The sequence below is a fragment of the Spodoptera frugiperda genome, chromosome 25 (genome assembly GCF_023101765.2).
Source record: "Spodoptera frugiperda isolate SF20-4 chromosome 25, AGI-APGP_CSIRO_Sfru_2.0, whole genome shotgun sequence".
NCBI classification, from domain to species: domain Eukaryota; kingdom Metazoa; phylum Arthropoda; class Insecta; order Lepidoptera; family Noctuidae; genus Spodoptera; species Spodoptera frugiperda.
This window is the reverse complement of record NC_064236.1, coordinates 3,033,714-3,052,391: the sequence shown is the minus strand read 5'-3', so window position 1 is coordinate 3,052,391 and position 18,678 is coordinate 3,033,714. Positions and strand designations below refer to the sequence as shown.

At 37.3% G+C, this 18,678-nt stretch overlaps 1 protein-coding gene across 5 annotated transcripts in view; it reads right to left on the bottom strand.

Annotated features, from left to right (window-relative positions):
* LOC118269095 (H(+)/Cl(-) exchange transporter 3) overlaps positions 1-14,220 on the bottom strand; it is a 54,935-nt gene extending 40,715 nt beyond the window's left edge. For 2 of the 5 annotated variants that reach the window (XM_035585945.2, XM_050704367.1), the window contains exons 1-2: positions 14,031-14,220; positions 9,174-9,250 (exon numbers count right to left, since the gene is read on the bottom strand). In XM_035585945.2, the coding sequence (XP_035441838.1) occupies positions 9,174-9,242 (69 nt within the window). In that variant the 5' untranslated portion in view covers positions 9,243-9,250; positions 14,031-14,220. Of the gene's footprint in view, positions 1-2,762; positions 2,913-5,897; positions 6,135-9,173; positions 9,251-14,030 lie in introns of those variants that run through there. The other 3 variants (XM_035584418.2, XM_035585201.2, XM_035586688.2) reach the window with 2 other exon arrangements.
* Positions 14,221-18,678: the final 4,458 nt, after the last annotated feature.

Here is an 18,678-nt window from a genome sequence, read left to right as displayed (position 1 = left end):
CTAATCTTAGGATTGATAATAATTGAATGATCTGAGAAGACCTAAACTGTGATCGTGGACAAGTGATCGTGCGCAAGTGGCAGTTCACTAGAAGTAGCATCAATTGCTTACAGAGGCGTTTCGTTTTAGGCCTAGATATATCTTAAGGATTACGTCCAATAACCGTAACAACCGATATGCCATTGAGGTGATGCGCCATTTGGCCATAACCAGAGCTTCGATGGAGCCACAGAAGACGGTGTAGAGAAATACGTGCGAGAGAGCGAGGGAGAGCCGTGCTTCGGCACGAACGGGCCGGCTCGACCGGAGTGATACCACTTCGGCTTCACCGAAAACCGACGTGAAACAACGCTTGCATTGTGTGAGGTTACCAGAGGCCCAATTGCCCCCTTCCCAATCTTCTCAATCCCCGATTCCTCAACAACCCTTAAATTCCTAACTCCCAAAATGCCGGCAACGCACTTGTAACGCTTTCGGTGTTGCAAATGTCCATGGGCGGCGGCGATTGCTTATCATCAGGTGATACGTATGCTCGGTTACCGGCGTGTACCATAAAAAAAGTACTGACTGATCATGGAAACCAATCTTTCGATACGCGGTAGAACTAAGAAAATTGATGCCACGGCCTCACACATAGACGAGAAACAATACCGATGTTATAGAGTACATCTATAGCAGTGCTGAAGGAAAATGATGGGCATATCGTGGATAGAATTTCAAACGAGTCCATACCTCAGAAAGTGCATCACAAATGTCATTAGATGTGAAAGAAAGGTATACCTGGTCATGGTAGGTCGGGGACTAAATCATCTTTTACACTCCTGATTACCTAACTTGACAAGTATGTGTCGTACTCGGTTTCAGACGACAAATCTTATACTATTATTATACATATAAAGCTGAACCCCGTTTCGACTCCTGCTTCGGGCCGGAGTCCCAGTAGCCGTTAGTGAGTTATACGTTTACAACTTGCACAAACTGCGAGTTTTTTATAAGGACTAACGCTAAAGTGACCTCAAAATTATCTTATCGTTCTATGGCAAAAACCGGATGTAACAGTACGGATACCATAATTTCGGAAATTCTCAGCACCCAGCGAGTATGTGTCATCCATCCCGACATTTTATAACTTATTTAAAACGTAACACTGCCTCGTTGGCCGATTGGTTGCAAGTGCGACTGCCGGGCAAGGGGTCTCGGGGTCGATTCCCGGGTCGGCCGAAGTATTACTGGGCTTTTTTCGGTTTTTCGAAAATTTCTCAGTGGTAGCAGTCTGGAAATGTGCCCGGTATATGGCAATAGGCTCACCACATGGGACTTATAACATAAATTGTGGAATGTGGGTGTATGTTGGCATTATGTGCCATAATGTGCACCTCTGCCTACCCCTTCGGGGACTAAAGGCGTGACGTTATAAAAAAAACGTTAAAACGTAACATGTTGCTGGTGTCAAATAGATTTTATTTTTCTATCTTTCTTTCATTCCATTTTCTCTCTTTCATTCTTTCGTAATCAACAAATACTCTAGCTGTAAGCTCATAAGCTATGTCCAGTTTCGATTTTTGATTCTCCAATTTTCGAAATAATCATTTACTGTACAGGTAATAGAAGTACAGAACTATTGATCAAACTGATTTTCTCCGCATCCATAAACCTATTCCGTCGATCTTATATTTTGGCTTGGGTTAGTGGATCGACCGACTTCTTACCTATCATGAGGATGAATAAACTATCAGAATATACAATAAAGTTGACTGCCTCGTTGGTCGAGTTGTCGCAAGTGCGACTGCCAGACAAGGGGTCTCTGGTTCGATTCCCGGGTCGGGCAAAATATTACGGGGTATTTTTCGGTTTTTCGAAAATTTCTCAGTGGTAGCAGGGAGTCTGGAAGTGTGTCCAGTATATGGCAATAGGCTCACCCCCTATTACATGGGACTTATAACACAAATGGTGAAAAAGTGGGTGTACATTGTATAGCGGCATTACGTGTCGTAATTTGCACTTCTGCCTACCCCTTATGGGATAAAAGGCGTGACGTTATTATGCTATTTAGTTATAGTATGTGAATATGTTGCAGTTGCTTTTTCAGTGCTTCCTTTATACAAAGACATAGTGACGTATTTGAGTAATAAAGTATGTAAGGACCGTACCTACTAGCTACCCTCTCACTCGCCTCCGCTCTATAACTGTGTCTACTTGTCTGCCTACCCCACAGGACATAATTACATATTATACCGCGAATGTACGTATTTGTAAGACCAATGCGAATGAGACGCGATTTTTTCAAAATATGCTAATAACTTATACTGCATCTCTGGTTAAATGGTAACAGCCGAATAAGAGTCGTCAAACTTTTAGGTTCTACAAAATACCTATATAATTATGTATTAGGTTTTTTTAATATTTTTCATATTCTAGTAGCTCGTAGTTTAGCATTAGAACTTACTATTTCCTCGTATTTATGCCAAAACTCAACTTACTGTGATTATTTAGGAGGAATTACATGACTATCTCGTTTGTTGAGTAGAGTGCTGCAGTCACTGTCGCGATTGACTCAGATTAGTTACTTGACATCTATTAAATACGACGGGTATATTACAAAGAAGATACTCTGACTAATGATTGCCAACTGTTCCTGAAGTAGGCACAAAGAACTTTCTAGACAGCCATCGCGCGTGCGCAAATGTGCACAAAAAATAAAACGCTAAGGACACGAATTTATCGAAAACGCTTAAAATTATTTAAAAATGTTTGATACTAACTTGTACACTGCGGCTGGAGGATGGACGGAGCAGCTTGTACTTGTTTCTCCCCCCCATTTAAATGGATGACGATGTCGCGACTACGTGTATACGACCCCTCGGTTCGAGGTATCCCGCGGACTGCGCGATGCACACGATGATTGCAATGATAGCAATTTGAACTGATTGGAACATCTCGGGACATTGTGTGACTACAATGTGGGACTGGCACGAACCGAGTTGAATTTCCGCACGCGCTAGCAAGGGAACTGTGCGTCGCGCCCCGTTTAGACTGACTACTTATGACCTGGCTGCAAGGGTGCGCTATCGATTAGGTACACCATTGCGTCTGCGCGGATCCACCCCTAGACCTCGCAGGTGCGCTAGGACTCTAGAACGCATGTCCAGTGCCCAGGATATCGATTTTGTGCAGTACGTTGACCCCAGACTGCACCAGTGCAGCCACAAGTATCATTTATAATTCATGGAATAATCGAGAACGTAGCGCCTTTTGTTTAATGTATGGTCTGTAAGGGTTGAAATAAGTTATTCAAAGGCACGTAACCCTTATAACTTTACTTTTTCTTGTAATTTACATTAATTAGTAGACAGAAACACAACTCGTGTTAAGGACTTTACTTATTTCTGCTATTGCCTTCGCCCACCTTATCAGGTTTTCCTATATGTTATATCTAGACCCAAATGCTCAATATCTATGCCAATTTTATTCAGAACTATTTAACAATACACAATAATAACAAACATACACACAGCCATACGCCCTCAAACAATAACACCTGACCACGGAACTAGAACTTCTACGTACCAAGCAGGAATTGAACCCGCTACATTTTGCCTAGCAGAAAACAAAGGCCTTTCTTATAGTATAGAATAATGAGCCCAAACCACAAACATACACACATTTACCTACATACAGACACACACATACTCGTACAAGTCAATCACGGACTTGTCCAATGAATGACCATGGTAGGTAAAAACTATACAGCACTAATGCTGCTGCCATAACATCTTACAGCTGCATCTAATGTTGCGTACTTGTCCAGGAGCTGCGCGTTCGACAGGTTTGGATGCTTTATTACAGAAGTACCTGGTAGAAACCAGGTATGCGCATGCGCCATTAGAGGGTAAGAGAGTCAGACTGACTGACAGACAGAAGACAGACAGACAAAATCACACTTTAATCCCAATAGGGATTAAGAAGAAACCACAGAGCGCTAAAATTGCTGTATAGCATCTTATAGTGCCTTTGCGGTGGTCACGTGCTGCCGTGCAGCTGGCAAAGTGTGGTTCATGGGAGATGCACGTCTTATCAGGGATGTGCCGTAACAGGGTGTCCGGAGCGGGTCTACTAAGTGGACTCAGTGCCCCATACAGGTGTAGAGAGTGGCCACAGGGGTGGTTTTAGATTAGCTTTAGATTTCAGTCATGGGGTGGTTGTAGTGAAGTAAAAATCCCACACTCCCCAAAAAGCTAGGCGCCTTTTGAAAGTTTGTGCCTGAACGGCGCACGCGCCAGGTTTGGGCGCTCCATTACTTCTATGAGGTATAGGCATGCGCCAGTTGAAAGAAAGGTAGTAATCAGTTGTTACAATCTGGCAATCCGATTCGAATCACATTTTAATCCCAATAGGCATTAAGAAGAAACCACAGAGCGCTAAAATTGCTGTATATCATCCTATAGTGCATAGGTATAGGTAAACCTTTGCGGTGGCCACGTGCTGCCGTGCAGCTGGCAAAGTGTGGCTCATGGGAGACGCACGTCTCCCCGGGGATGTACCGTAACAGGCGATGCACCAGGGGGCTCCGGAGCAGGTCTACTAAGAGGTCCCGGTGCCCCTTACACTTACAGGTGTAGAAGGTGGCCACTGGGGTGGTTTTAGATTAGATTTAGATTACAGCCATGGGGTGGTTTGAGTAACATAAAAATCCCAGTCCATGATCTGTTGATCCCCAAAAAACTAGGCACCGAAAGTTTGCGCCTGAACAGCGCACACGCCAGGTTTGGGCGTTCCATTGCTTCTATCAAGTATGCGCATGCGCCAGTAGACAAAGAAGGGAGTAACCAGTTTTTACAAATTGAAAATCTGATCCAAATAACACTTTAATCAATAGGAATTAAGACGAAACCTCAGAGCGCTACCATTGCTGTATCGCATCTTATAGTGCATAGGTACTCATTTGCTCCTAAACAGCGCACTCGCCATGTTTGGACGCTCCATTACCTCTATCAGGTATGCGCATGCGCCAGGAGAGGGAGAGGGGTAGTCACTTGTTGCGCTCTGTAAATCCGGTACGAATATGAACCTTATTTTGAACTCATACTCATCTCTTTCCCGGCTGGGAAGCCCCAGCTTAGGGCATGGTACAGCGCCATAGCATTACCTACATACTTCTGTAGCATCCATCCCATTCTTGCTTCTGGTCGCACACGCTCGCCAATTAAGGTTTAGTCCGGTCCAGGAATCGAACCCCTCGGAATCTTGGCTCAGCAATCACGCTAGCGTACCACATGGCTGACACTAGCTACTAGTAAGGACTATGACGGAATATTCCAGATAATCTCCATCTCTAACAAAGCCTATACTTAATGCTTACAGACGCCGAAACCCAAAATACCTAACAGTATCTTTTTACTCGTTTCAATAACATCGTTTTGTCTTGTCTAGGCGCCTAATTAAAACTGCCCACCTTATATCGATAGTACCTAAACGATATTGATTTGCAGCCATTTTTAATAACCTATCTCTAGAACTATTTCCAGCGATGGGTGGGCGGAGCTTACGTATAACATTAACTCCACAAGTACGGAAAATTCCTATAACGAGAGGAGAAAATGATATAGCTAAGCGTAAACCTAGATAATATAGATAGCTATGTATATACCTACGTCAGGTGATCTTTGTTGTCTTGTCATCTCTATCGCCTCGCCTCGTGGTTGTTGGGGATACCGGTACACCATTGACCATACCATAAGAATATAAGTACAAACATACCTCATAATATCGATGTAAAAATCCTAAATAAAATGATCGCAGCATTATCCACGTCATAATAAGCATCTGAGTTCTCCGTTGTATATGTCCAGTCCGGCGAAGTAGACGTAATTGAGTTGAAAATTAGAAAATATACTTACATTATGCCGGAGGTAGTCTGGCAGCTCGCCACGAACGAACACGCGACCCGAAATATCATTTAAATTCACAATTTTAACTAATTTCTGGGAGCAGCAGGCTAGTGCTTGCGACGGCACGGAGCACTCTACCCTACTGAGAGCGCGGGGGTGGTGATCGATATAGGGGCCGCCGGTGGAAGGTTCCAGTGCGCCGACCGAGCTGCGCAGACTCTCTCCTTGCATACAAACGCATTTCAGACGGGTGTAAGCTTATGAGTAAGTACTAGACCGATAGTGCACCTAACTGTGCACGCAATAGAGAACAGCTCCGATGGAAAGCCAGGCATGCGCTCACCTGCAAGCTGCGCAGCGCGGACCGGTGGTCAGGTCAAGCTCCAATTATGGCTGTATCGATTATTGCCAAGTCTAGTACATATCTAGACGACCTGTTATTGCTAAGATTATGAGATACGATTCAAACAATAATATCATCATACGAGTCTATTACTTACCCTACAATATTGTTGGTATAACTAGGTAACAATAACAATACTAACAATGTAACGTGGCACGTGTTGTAGATCTCGAAACTTTATACATAAACATAATGTACTATGTGTACATGTTTAATGTAACATTCAGTATTCACTAGTTATGTTTTAAGTGATGTTTTAAATGTAATACTGTGTACAATTATTTAAAAAAATATCGTCACGCCTTTTGTCAACAAAGGGGTGGGCAGATGTGCACATTATTATGGCACATAATGCCACTGTACAATGTTCACCCACTATTCACAATCTTATGTTAATAGTCCCTGTGTTAGGGGGTGAGATGAACCTATTGTAAAACTTTGCCCGCCCCGGCAATCGAACCCGAGACCCCTTGCCCTGCAATCGGACTTGCGACTGCACGGCCAACGAGGCAACGAGTCTCATTTATCTATTACCCCTAAAAGTCTGTTTATACTGCTTACTTGCCAAACACCATTTGAATATCTCAATAAATTCTAGAATGGTATGGAACATGAAATTGTGCCCAATTTACGACCAATAAAGTCCTTTTAATAATGCACTATATGTATAAACGTCATAATGTATCAACGTCGATATACATACATAAGTACATAAGTATTCTAACCTTATAACGTTACGAGCGCAATGTAACATATTATTTGTATTAGTGCACCTCAAAATACCTGACCACCTACTGCCTCTAAAAAAATAATAGGTTAAGATGTTTATTATTTCACAAATACATATTTACGTGTGAACCGAAACCTCCTTTTTAGTTACTCGATATTCTTTCGTTTAGACAAGAAAGTAAACTTATGGCTGTTTTACCCAACAACCCCAAAATCAGTTACTCTTCGGAGAGAGCGAGAGCGCGTTCCGCGCTGTGATTGGTTGGTTTAATCCAGCCGGCCAATCAGTACTTTAAACGTAAAGCAAACTCGTACTAAGGTAAGGGTACTGTAGTTTAACTAAAAGTTAGGTAGGTAGGTACATAGAGTGAGGGAGTACCTAAACTAACCCCTGACCGGTGTTATTTAAAGGTTGGTGAAAACCAAAATATTCTTAGGTATCGCTTATCTTAGATTTAGGGTTCCTTATAAAGTTATAATGTAAAAGAAGTTGGTGAAAATAGGCTTTAATAAGTTTTCATCAATAGTCTTCTGTGTCCAGACAACTTGTAATGAAAGTTCTAAAAATTAGGATTCAATTTGACTTTAAAACAAAAAGAAAAATACAAAATCTAACTTAAAAACTTAACAGATCATAAGTAATTAAAAGTTTAGTTAAAGAAACATTTGCGGACTGCCTAAACTGGCCTAAAGGGTTACCGAGCTCCAGCTCGAGAAGCAGGCGTAGGATCGGAGTGGTTTTTAGTCAGTAAAAGCCTCCCACTCCCTCTCGCCTTGCCCAAGGAGAAGATATTGGACCATTTCCCCCCTAAAAAAGGGACACACCTACACCTACTCCCCGTTCTACAGTAACTACCCACTCCAATAGGTACCTTTATGAAGAATCCAAAAATGTTAGCACCTTATAGTTAGTGTTAATGTTTTTATTTACACGTTCGTAGCCTAAACAAAAGGCGTGACAATAGTTGTTATATCTTCGTAGGGTTTAAAAATCTATTCAGTCCGCCAGTTACATAAAGACAAAAAAAAAATATTTTGTCATATAAGGTTACAATACGTAGACAAAACAGATTTAAGTTTAGAAGTAGGAGGCTGGGAGGTCGCTACGTCTACTCGAGACGTCTCAAGTTGTTTGAAATCAATATATCGCCGAAGTTATTTATTTCTGTAAGAAAAAACATACGTGATGTTTTACCCCTGTCCTGGTACGCCTGGAACGTAGACACAATATGTTTTCTATTGTGTCTCAAATATCGGCGGACAAAAGGTTAAACTAATCAACCAGATGGATAGACTACCAGAAAATAAAATTATCCTCTTAATTACCTTTGTGCCATATGAGGCATACCACCTACTTAGATCCTCGCATTGTGCGAATGCGAGGATCTAAGTCCATACAAGCACACCGTCTAGGAGTGCTCAAGTGACTATTATCTTTATTAAAATAAGCAATAACTACACCCCTAAATTACCACTAACTTCTAAACTATTATAACATTTTAATAGTGCGACCACTTTAGAAAAATGCTTGTATATTGTTTACATACGTCATGTAGCTTTCGGTCTTTCAAGTATAGGTATATCTTATCTACATAAGCGTAATGTAAGCCAACCATCCAATAAAAGAGTTATCTCTCGGAACTTATGAAAAAAAAAATCTATAATATACAAAAGAGTCTGGTTTACCTTCCTGACGCTATAACTCCAGAACGCACGAACTGATTTGCACGGTTTTGCAATCGTATGGAAAGGTCTCGAGCTCCGTGAGGTTTATAGCAAAGAAACCTTAGGAAAATTTTCAAGAGAAAAGAAGGAAAACAGGGAAAATCTTTGGTGGCGAAACGGACTTCGCCGAGTTTGCTAGTTTATATGAGGTACATTTTTACGAAAAAACAATTGTTTTCCTGTTTAGGGAAACCCCTCAATGTTTACTTTCCGACAACACTTCGATATTAGGAAGGTGTTATCAGGAATATCAGGTTACTTAAACAGAAACATAACTCCTAATCAAAGGGCACATTTATGTGTATTGGATTTGCGAAATAATTCTTCCTAAAATTCCGAATTCTTAGTAAATAAAATACAGAAACACATGATAATGTGTAAATATGACAGTAAATAAAATAAATTAAAAAAATACAGCTAAGACCTACCTTTTTGTAGACTGACTGGTACGTCGTACCCATTTTAGGGCCAGTAGACTTCAGAGGAAACCGCTCCATTACTGCATCTACAAAAAAACATACTTTTTTGAGCAGGTGAATGCAATACGCAGATAATACACTCACTGAGGCTTATTATATTTTGGTTACACATCACATATGCATCCTATTAGTGGCCACTGCTGAATAAAGGCCGCTTCTCGTACGGAAAAGGTTTGAGTAATAATCACCACGCTTGCTAGCGCCCTAGACTTGTATCTATCGACCAGATTGGTGAAATATTAAAGAAGGGCCAAATTAAAAATACGTTTAACCGAGGAGCATTCATGAAAAAAAAACTGTTGATGAACCGAAAAACGTATGTAGTAGTTTTTGGCGTTCTATAGTCTCGGCCTACCTATACAGGCGGTACAGACAGGTGGAAGGTTATGTATGCATGTATGTAGTAAGATTAGATCTTATTTGACCCAACTAAACTGGCAAATATCTTGACACTGGTGCATATAGTTAAGTGCTTAGGTCTTTGTTCCAGCAGGCCAGGTATTAATAAATAGAAATCTATTTCTTTTTATCAATCTGCAATTCAGGCATTGTTTTTCTTTAATGAAATACAAAGTAGTTATACCTAGGCAATACTCATTGGAAATTTTATTTAGAACATGAATGTAAAAGTAATTTATTTATAAAATCTAGGTAACTACTTAATTAATGTGAACTAGATTGTATCCAAAAGTGTAATTTGGTGTGGAAGTGGAAACGCCCACATAGTTTCACAGCTTAGCTAATACATCTTCGTAGCATAACTACATAGCACATATCTGGTGGAAAAGCACCCTTACTCTACTGTGTAACTAACTACATACACATGTGCTCTCACCTTCGTAATTATTTAAGTACCTAATGCATGTGTATTAAGAATTAACTACTAGCTAATCCCGCGCGGCTTCACCCTCTCTGCTCAGCCTCATGCATGCGTAGCGTAATGTTTCATAGCCTATAGCTTTCCTTAATAGATGGACCATTCAACACAAAAAAAAAAATATTTAAATTCGAACCAGTAACTAGTTCCTGGCGTTTGTTTTCTATAACTTATTTTTTAAGGAAACTCCAAAACACAGGCCACAGTAATAGTTATTACGTACCATAACATGAATGTACTTTTTTAAATTATACAAAAGGTAAATGCCACATCTTGTTTATAACGTCTATAATTTATATTATTAACTTGCATAAAAAATATAATGCTTTTCACTGGTAAATAGTATTTATTACGACATTACTTTTTAAAGAGTATTTCTTTTTTCTAATAAAACATAATTCCCGGAAACGGCGATACTTATTAGAATATTGTTTAATCAATAATTGTTTATTTCACATCTAATATTCGTTCTACAAAGAATTAATCTTAAAATAATATTTTACGTATGATTGTATTCAAAATAAATATTTATCTTAGAAATAAAGACAAATAAATCCTTAACATGATTATTCAATCGTTTTATTTTTCATGGTGAGTAAATACCCCCTTTCCTTTACTTTTCGGGTGTACTGCCTGTAAGACGCTAACCATATTTCTCGCGATAGATTAACTAGATATTGCCTGTTTTTACATTATTACTATAATTGAAGTCATTTTGTGTAGTACCTAACTAAAAGCGAAGTTTTTGTAGTTTCTGCTCTCCTGTGGAACTTTAACTATAGTAAGTACCATTCCTAATTAAAATATTTAATTGCCTTTATAAATTTTAACATCATTGTTTAAATTGAAACACATTTTATTGTCATGCAATGGATTTAGGCACAGCCAATCATCAGGTATTGTCCCGTCTGATCATTAAAAAATGTTTAATTATTATGTGTGTGAATTAGCATATTCAATATTAGAATCACTTGCCAGTCTCATATCTATATTCAAATCAACTGCAACATTGTATAAAATTGACTGTACAAAGACTCACTTGACTGTTATTGGATAGTTGCATTTAATGCGATACATGTTAGAGTCCCCGTCCCGGACTAAATTGGCACTATTGTGTGAAGCGGATGATTCATGTACTGGCGAATCAGGACCAAGAGACTATTACATCAATCAATGCCCATACGCATCAAGAATAAATCGCTTTATTATACTTTTTGTCATAACCGTACAAAAGGGAAATTTGTGTTACGAGACAGTTATTCGCAGTTACATTAAAATATTAAAAATTCACCTTTAAAATAATAATTAAGTAGTAGTGGGTGTTATTAAAAAAGTGTAGATAATTTGAGGTACAGACTCAGAGCTACATAAATTATCCGTCTCTTCACATCAACCTTCAGGTTTTCCCAGAGTAACAAGGTTTTATTGAATAATAATTCATTGTATTGGTCAAGACGACAGAAAGTAAAACTAATAAATAAAATATGATTAACCAACCAATGGTGAGTGTCGCCTTTTGATTTATCTACCTATTATCTTAATATCTTACTGGTACACAGTAGAATAAATGTGCTTACATCCAACATAAAATAATATACATATTTCTATAAAAATATATATATTTATATAAAAACATATTATGTTTTTGGTAATCAATGAAATGAAAATTCTCCAATTACTCATGATTTTGTTATTTCTTTAACCATGGCATTTATCCTTATTTAATGATATTTAGTCAACTTTAAAACAATAATATACTTATAAACCATAATATGTTAAGAAGTAAACAAAGAACAAAAGTTCAGATCTTTGGTACTGTATCATATCATAATATGTATGTAACTCAACCTTTGAAAGGTTATTGCAACAAAGCATTTCCCACTTAAAATTGATTTAGCACCCCTCCACAGATCTCACAAGTGAATCTAAATAACTATGCACATCCTGCTTTATCTGTTGAGCGAAGACATGTACATCTGTTCATATCGACAATACTGAATATAGTGGCTCAGTCTGTAGTGAACCAGACATAAGGCACAACTCGCTGTCAACCAAACATTGGTATGCACTCATTACTTGTTTCCTTCAAAATATTTAATCATAACTTCAATAATTATGTAATAATAGCTTGGCTTTTTAATTCTTTTTTAATTATACATCTATTTGTTAACTAATGACCTAATTTATTGTATTGTGCAACACATATTTCTAGTTAGATGTGTTCATTTTTTTATCAATTTGTACCAATACAGAAATTCAGTTCAGATGAATTTTACAATTTCATTGATGTCACTGTAACTGTGAATTATGACTTGTTATGCTTTGGAACAAAGCCTACAGTGGTCTACTAATAACATTATCAAACAGATTCATAATAAATTATGTAATTTTGTTGTCAGTGTAGCAACAGTGCTTGTTATTGTAGCTCTATACCTCACATTACCTAGTCCTAGCATTATAGAATCTGAATAGTAACATCAGATTGAGGAAAATCATATATTTGCTTCAACTTTCCTTTTCTGAAATGAGATGATTGAGTGCTCTAATTAGAATAGAATAGGTTGCCTATAAATTACTTTTAAATATTCATCTTAGGTTAGTATTTCAGTATTAACAGCAATAACTGAGCGCTAGATAGTTATATGCCAATTCCAATAAGTTTATTATGGCAAATATGCAAAAATAGGTTAGAATATTGTGAATTGTATGAAGTGAACTGAAAATGTAAAAGGTGCTTCAATGTTCTTTTCCTCTGTATTGTTTCAATATGAGGATCAAAGGTATTTAATAAATATAGAACCTAATAACCATGGCAAACAATTTCCTGTTGAACAAATAATTTATTTTAATGGTAACTATTTATTCTATTGTATATTTTTCAGGTAGGTAGGTAGGTAGGTGCATGTAGTAAAGCGCATCATTAATTAATAAGTAGATTGTCCTTATATTAAAATAAAATTAGAATTACACACATACATAAACTCACACTTTTGTCACATAGTGAGTGCTGTCACTTGTCTGTTCTGTACCAGAGTGCCATCTATGACAATCCTTACATACTTTTTTAACTTATTTATTGCATTCAATGATGATTTATATCTTTTTTAGGACATCATTTTGCAAATATTATTGGGTTGTTTAGAAAAATGTAAAAATGGTCTCAATGAGAGTGAAAACATAAGGAGATTAAGTATAGCTTTATTTTTTTATTTAATGATAATAATGCATGTTATCTTCCAAACAAAAATATCTAACCAAGGCCTACATCTGGTTTTCCAAATTTCCTAAACTTAGCAGACTGTTTGAGTGTTAGTGTGAGATGATGTAGCCCATCTTTTGAGACTGGTCACAATTTTATGACCCAGATCTGTCATACACACTCAAATCTCTTTATACTTTGAATGAAGACTCATGATATGGCCATTGAGTTATAATAAGTAACCAACCTAATTTCATAATTGGTAAATAGATATTAAAGAATAAAAAATATTGATTTCTTTTTAAACGAAAATCTCAAAATATTTTGTCTAATAAGAAATATAACGAAATTAATAAGGCAATCAGGTGAAAAAATAATAATATACGAAAATTAGAAAAAAAATCTGTTAAATATTGAGTATATTTTGTCGATTTTAATTTACGCAAATTAATACAGTACAGGATATGTCTATTATAAACAATAGTTATGCTTATCTCTAGGTTTATAATTGCTTATTCGCACCAAACGCCCCCTGACTTTATAGCATAAATTGCTACCAGCACAGCATTCATCAAACCCATCATCGTCACCATAATTTTATTATTAACTTAACTAATGCTACGCAACGCAAACCATATTTTGATTTTTATTCTTTCAAAATAAATCTGCAACCATTTCATGTTATTGGCTAATATTGGCTAAGATTTAAAATACGCAGGTATACACTAACCTAACACAAACACATCCTAGGACCACCGAATCGCAAAGTCTTAACACTTTTCCATATAACTGGCACTTTTTAAAAAGTTCAAGCACACCAATAAATAGTTCGATAAAATAAACAAGTGATTTAATCGCGGACGTGAACCGAAAATTCACTTCACTGAAATTCGCTGACCGATCAACTTCCTTCACCGTGTCGAGAAGTCAAAACATGACACATGACAATTCCTTGACAATGACAGGTGTCATTGCATAGAAGTACTAGAACTTTAAAAAAAAATTCGTTGCTATTGTTGCTATATCAATAAATTTAATTTTAAACCAAAATACATAAACATTAATTTATCAATTACAGCAAAACTACGATATATAACATACAGATATTACCTACCTAACTAATTATTTAATAGCTTCTGTCAACAATTTCATTCAATTCCATACCAAATTCCAATTTCAATTCAACCATTATCTTTCCCTGTTCTAAATTTCATCTTGATCTCTTCAGCCGTTATGACGTGAAGGAGTAACAAAGAAATATAATAATTTTCCAATTTATAATGTTAAGTTAGTTTAATTAATTTGTTTAAAATTCGGACTAACTAAATTATATTTCTAAATGGGGCAATTATTTGATTATTTCAAAGACATATTCTGGCATGGTTTCAATTTAAATGAATTTATATTGCTTAAACAAATAATAATTTTAGACAACCAAAGATTAAGTGTTGTCATTTGCAATTGATGATTTATTGACTTTATGCACGCTACACACTTACGATTTAACTATGCAGTTTTATCTGTATATAATCTGATTGTACAGTTAAATCGTAGATCCATACGTTTTAATTGTGCAGTACACACATACAACACACATAGTACAACTGTTTGCTCTACGATTTAACTATACAGTCCCACTGTACAGTTTAGACTCAGCAATTAAAACTGAAAGTGTGTAGCCAGCATTAGACAGATTGTACGTAATTACCTACCTACATTTTGTAGATTGCTATCATACAGCAAGCTGTTGACTGACGCTGTCCATAATAAAAATGTTGTAAATTTACAGAAAATGGGTAAAAGATCCAAAAATAAGAAAAAGAAAACTGCTGAAAAAGTCGACATGTCCCATCCAGCAAGCGTCCAGTTCGAGCCAGCGTCATCATCGCAGTCGCAAGGACAGCCTTCTCTTCCCAACTTATCAATACCTCAAGTTGTTGGACCTCCACCACCGCTGAATGCAGAGTTGCTTAACTCGATGCCGCCCATGCTTCAATATGAGAACCCGGAACTGAGTCTGTTTAACTTCGGCACAAGTTTGCCTAACTACGGAGCACCTCTGCCACCTTATTACGACCCTACGGTAAGTGAAAATTTTAATTTTTATTTAAAATAAGTAATGCCTGTTGTCGGAACACATAAGTTCTTTTTTATGCTGGCTGCGATTATTTGACTGGCTATTCACGTTATGTCTGCACATTTCAAATGAGTATGACCATGCGAATGTAACTTGCAATGTACCTAAGTTTGGGTATCATCATAATCATCATCACATTCATTACCAGCCACAGCAGCCCATTTTCCTCAACAGCCAGATATAAACTTTTCATTAGCATGCTACTAAACTCTATCTCCAGTTCTTCATATCGAACCACTTTCAGTCACTTTACGGAGGTAGAGAAATATAAAGTTTGCAGCGAAATATCGATCTAGCTACTTAGGCCATGACCCAGCTAAAAATAACTGTTTTCCAGGTACTGTTCATATACATAATATATGCGGTTTAGTTGCTTTTGTGTGATACAGAGTTGTCTCGTTGATTGTTCGGTCGCAAGTAGGCACCTACGATTGCCTAGCGAAATTAAGATGTTTTTTATTGTATTAAAAAAAAATCTCAGTAATTTTATAAAGGCTTGCCCGGAGTGGTACAACGGCGCACAAAATCGGCGTGAAACAACATTTATGTTATGTTTCGCCGTTTGAGTGTAGTTATTGGCGGACCCGCCCCACCGACCGCAATTAAAAAGGCTGGCAACGCATTAGAAATGCATTTGATCTCCGTTCGTTTAAACATGTACTTAGCCTATATAACGGAGTCTCGCCAAACGTTTGCCCATTAGAAGAAAAAAACGCCATTACGTTTTCTTATCCTATAGGTCTTATAAACATAAAAAGTGGATGACGATTTAGTAGCACGGTCGATATGCGCACTTCTTACTTTTTAGGGGATTAAAAGGGATGAAGTTACATTATGTACAAAATACCTAGATATTTAAATATCTGTGGGAATCAGAAATAGCGTGAAGTATCGGATTGTCCGGTCTACGACGCACCCCCGGTAAACATAAATAGATACTTCCTTTGAAAAATGGGTGATATAGTTCTGCCGACCCTATTATGGCACAAATAAGGAGATGATATAATTATATCATTTTCTGCTACTACTAGTTATTTCCGCGCGGTTTCACCTACTCTGCTCGACTCTTCTTCATCGTAGCGTAATGTTATAATTATGACCTTTTTCAATAATTGGACTATCCAACACAAAACGGTACAGTGGTTTAGGCGTAAAGAAGAGACAGAGACGTGAGTTACTTTTTCACACACGGCTCGGCTCCTATTAGTCATAGCGTGATGTTTTATATAATTTATAAGTATTAATAAAATAAAAAGCTGAAAAGTTTGCTTGTTTGAAGTACCATCTTTCATCAGCATTTATCGAGGAAGTCTATAGGCTATTCATCAGGCTAAGTCGAGCAGAGCGGGTGAAATCACGGGGAACTAGCTAGTTATCTAGTGTATAATATTACCACCAAGTGTAGACTTTGACGGCTACACTTTCGGTAAAATCAATCTTTCGTTTACAATCCTCATTTTAAACCCCAATATCTAAATCTTCGATCCTAAAGAGAGAGTTATCTTGGAGATAGAGTTGCCGGCAACTTTATTGTAACTACGCTAGTGTTATGGGCGTCTAATTGTCTAGGACAGAAATATTAATAAAGCTCATTTATTATGCCTACAGCCTATGGTGTCTAAGGTCGGTTATACGGTCGATTTAAACGTTTTCATAAAAACCAGTGCTGCGCAAAAGTTCGTAGGTCGTGAGAAAGATTTACTAGCTACTTACTCCCGCGTTTTACCCGTTGCCCGCTGCTCCTTTCCTATTTTTTTACGAAAACGTTGCGCTTAATAGTATTCTCTCTTATGTCTTAGGTGCGTTTATAAACTCTGAACCCGAAACAATAATTTGTGGATCTCGGTCTCACAAAGAATCAGTCTGTCCGAGAACTGATACACATTGCGTTGCGTGGCAGCCGGTTGCCCAGATACTAACCGTGCTTACCGTGCAGTCAATGTAATAATTATCGTATATCACTATAGCCTAGCCTTCATCGATAAATTGACTATCCGTAACTTAAAGAATTATTTAATTCGAAGCAGTAGTTCCGGAGATTCGCGCGTTTACACAAACAAACGTGATAGATAAGATAGATTATATTATTAGGCTATAGATTAAAGATTATCAAACTCAACCTACTCTATTTACACTAATTATTATTAAGTATCTCTTTAGAACAGATTATATACATTTCTTAAAGGTAGGTATTAACCTACCTGTTCTGAAAATTACCAATATTATAAAATCTAGGTATGTAATGTATATAAAAAAATCCCACAAAAATGTTAACAAATAGTTTCTTTAAAGCATTATTATAACACAAATTACCTATAATAAGTTAAATAAAGATTTTATTTGGAATAGATACCTATTACCGATTTTGTAGTACATTAATTATTTATTTAGCTAACCCATTATCGTTATTGCTTATGATCACTGATAAGCCGAAAATAACACAACTAAGTATTTCACACAACAAGTAGCTTTGAAAACAAATTTTCTCAGAAAAATAACATACAAAATTCTTATCTTTTTGTAATAGATACCTATTGTTCCTTAATTATCTCCTCGAAGTAGATTTCTATTGTTCCATTTTTACTGGAATTCACCTACATAGGTATTTCACACAGATATTGTAAAAAATACCACATGGCCAAAATATTAAACGATCCTAGGTTACACATAAATTCCTTGTTTTTAGATCAAAGGATAAGGATAAAGGATAACGCGAAACAAATGTACGTCTAGGCATAGAATACTAGTTTACCTATGTAATGTAGTCTAGGCATAGAATACTAGTCTGGGCATGAGCCTACAGTAGAGCTAATGCCTGATTCGGACCTGCAGACTACCCAGCAGGTTTATCGGGGCTTCGGATAGAAAAGCATGAGTAGGAACGCGGTGGTTTTTAGTCAGTAAGTCTGACGCTTCCTCTCACCTCGCCCAAGGCGGGATAAGTCATTGGATGATTTTCTCCTCTTAAAAAAAATGGCATGAGGCTGTTTGCTATTGCGGGGTGGCAACATGCGATATTTATGCCGTTGGGTAGAGCTTTTTAAACGGGACGATAGTTACCATACTAACATAATCCATGATGTTTGTGTGTTCGGAGATATGATGTCCTAAATTTATCTCAGTCTAAGCTATTCTTTAAGTATGTTGTGTAAGATTTTCATAATTTAATTTAGATTCTCTTCCTACCTAATACTACAATTACACAGGATAGCCGAGGAACGCGTTGTTAAATCTATACTAT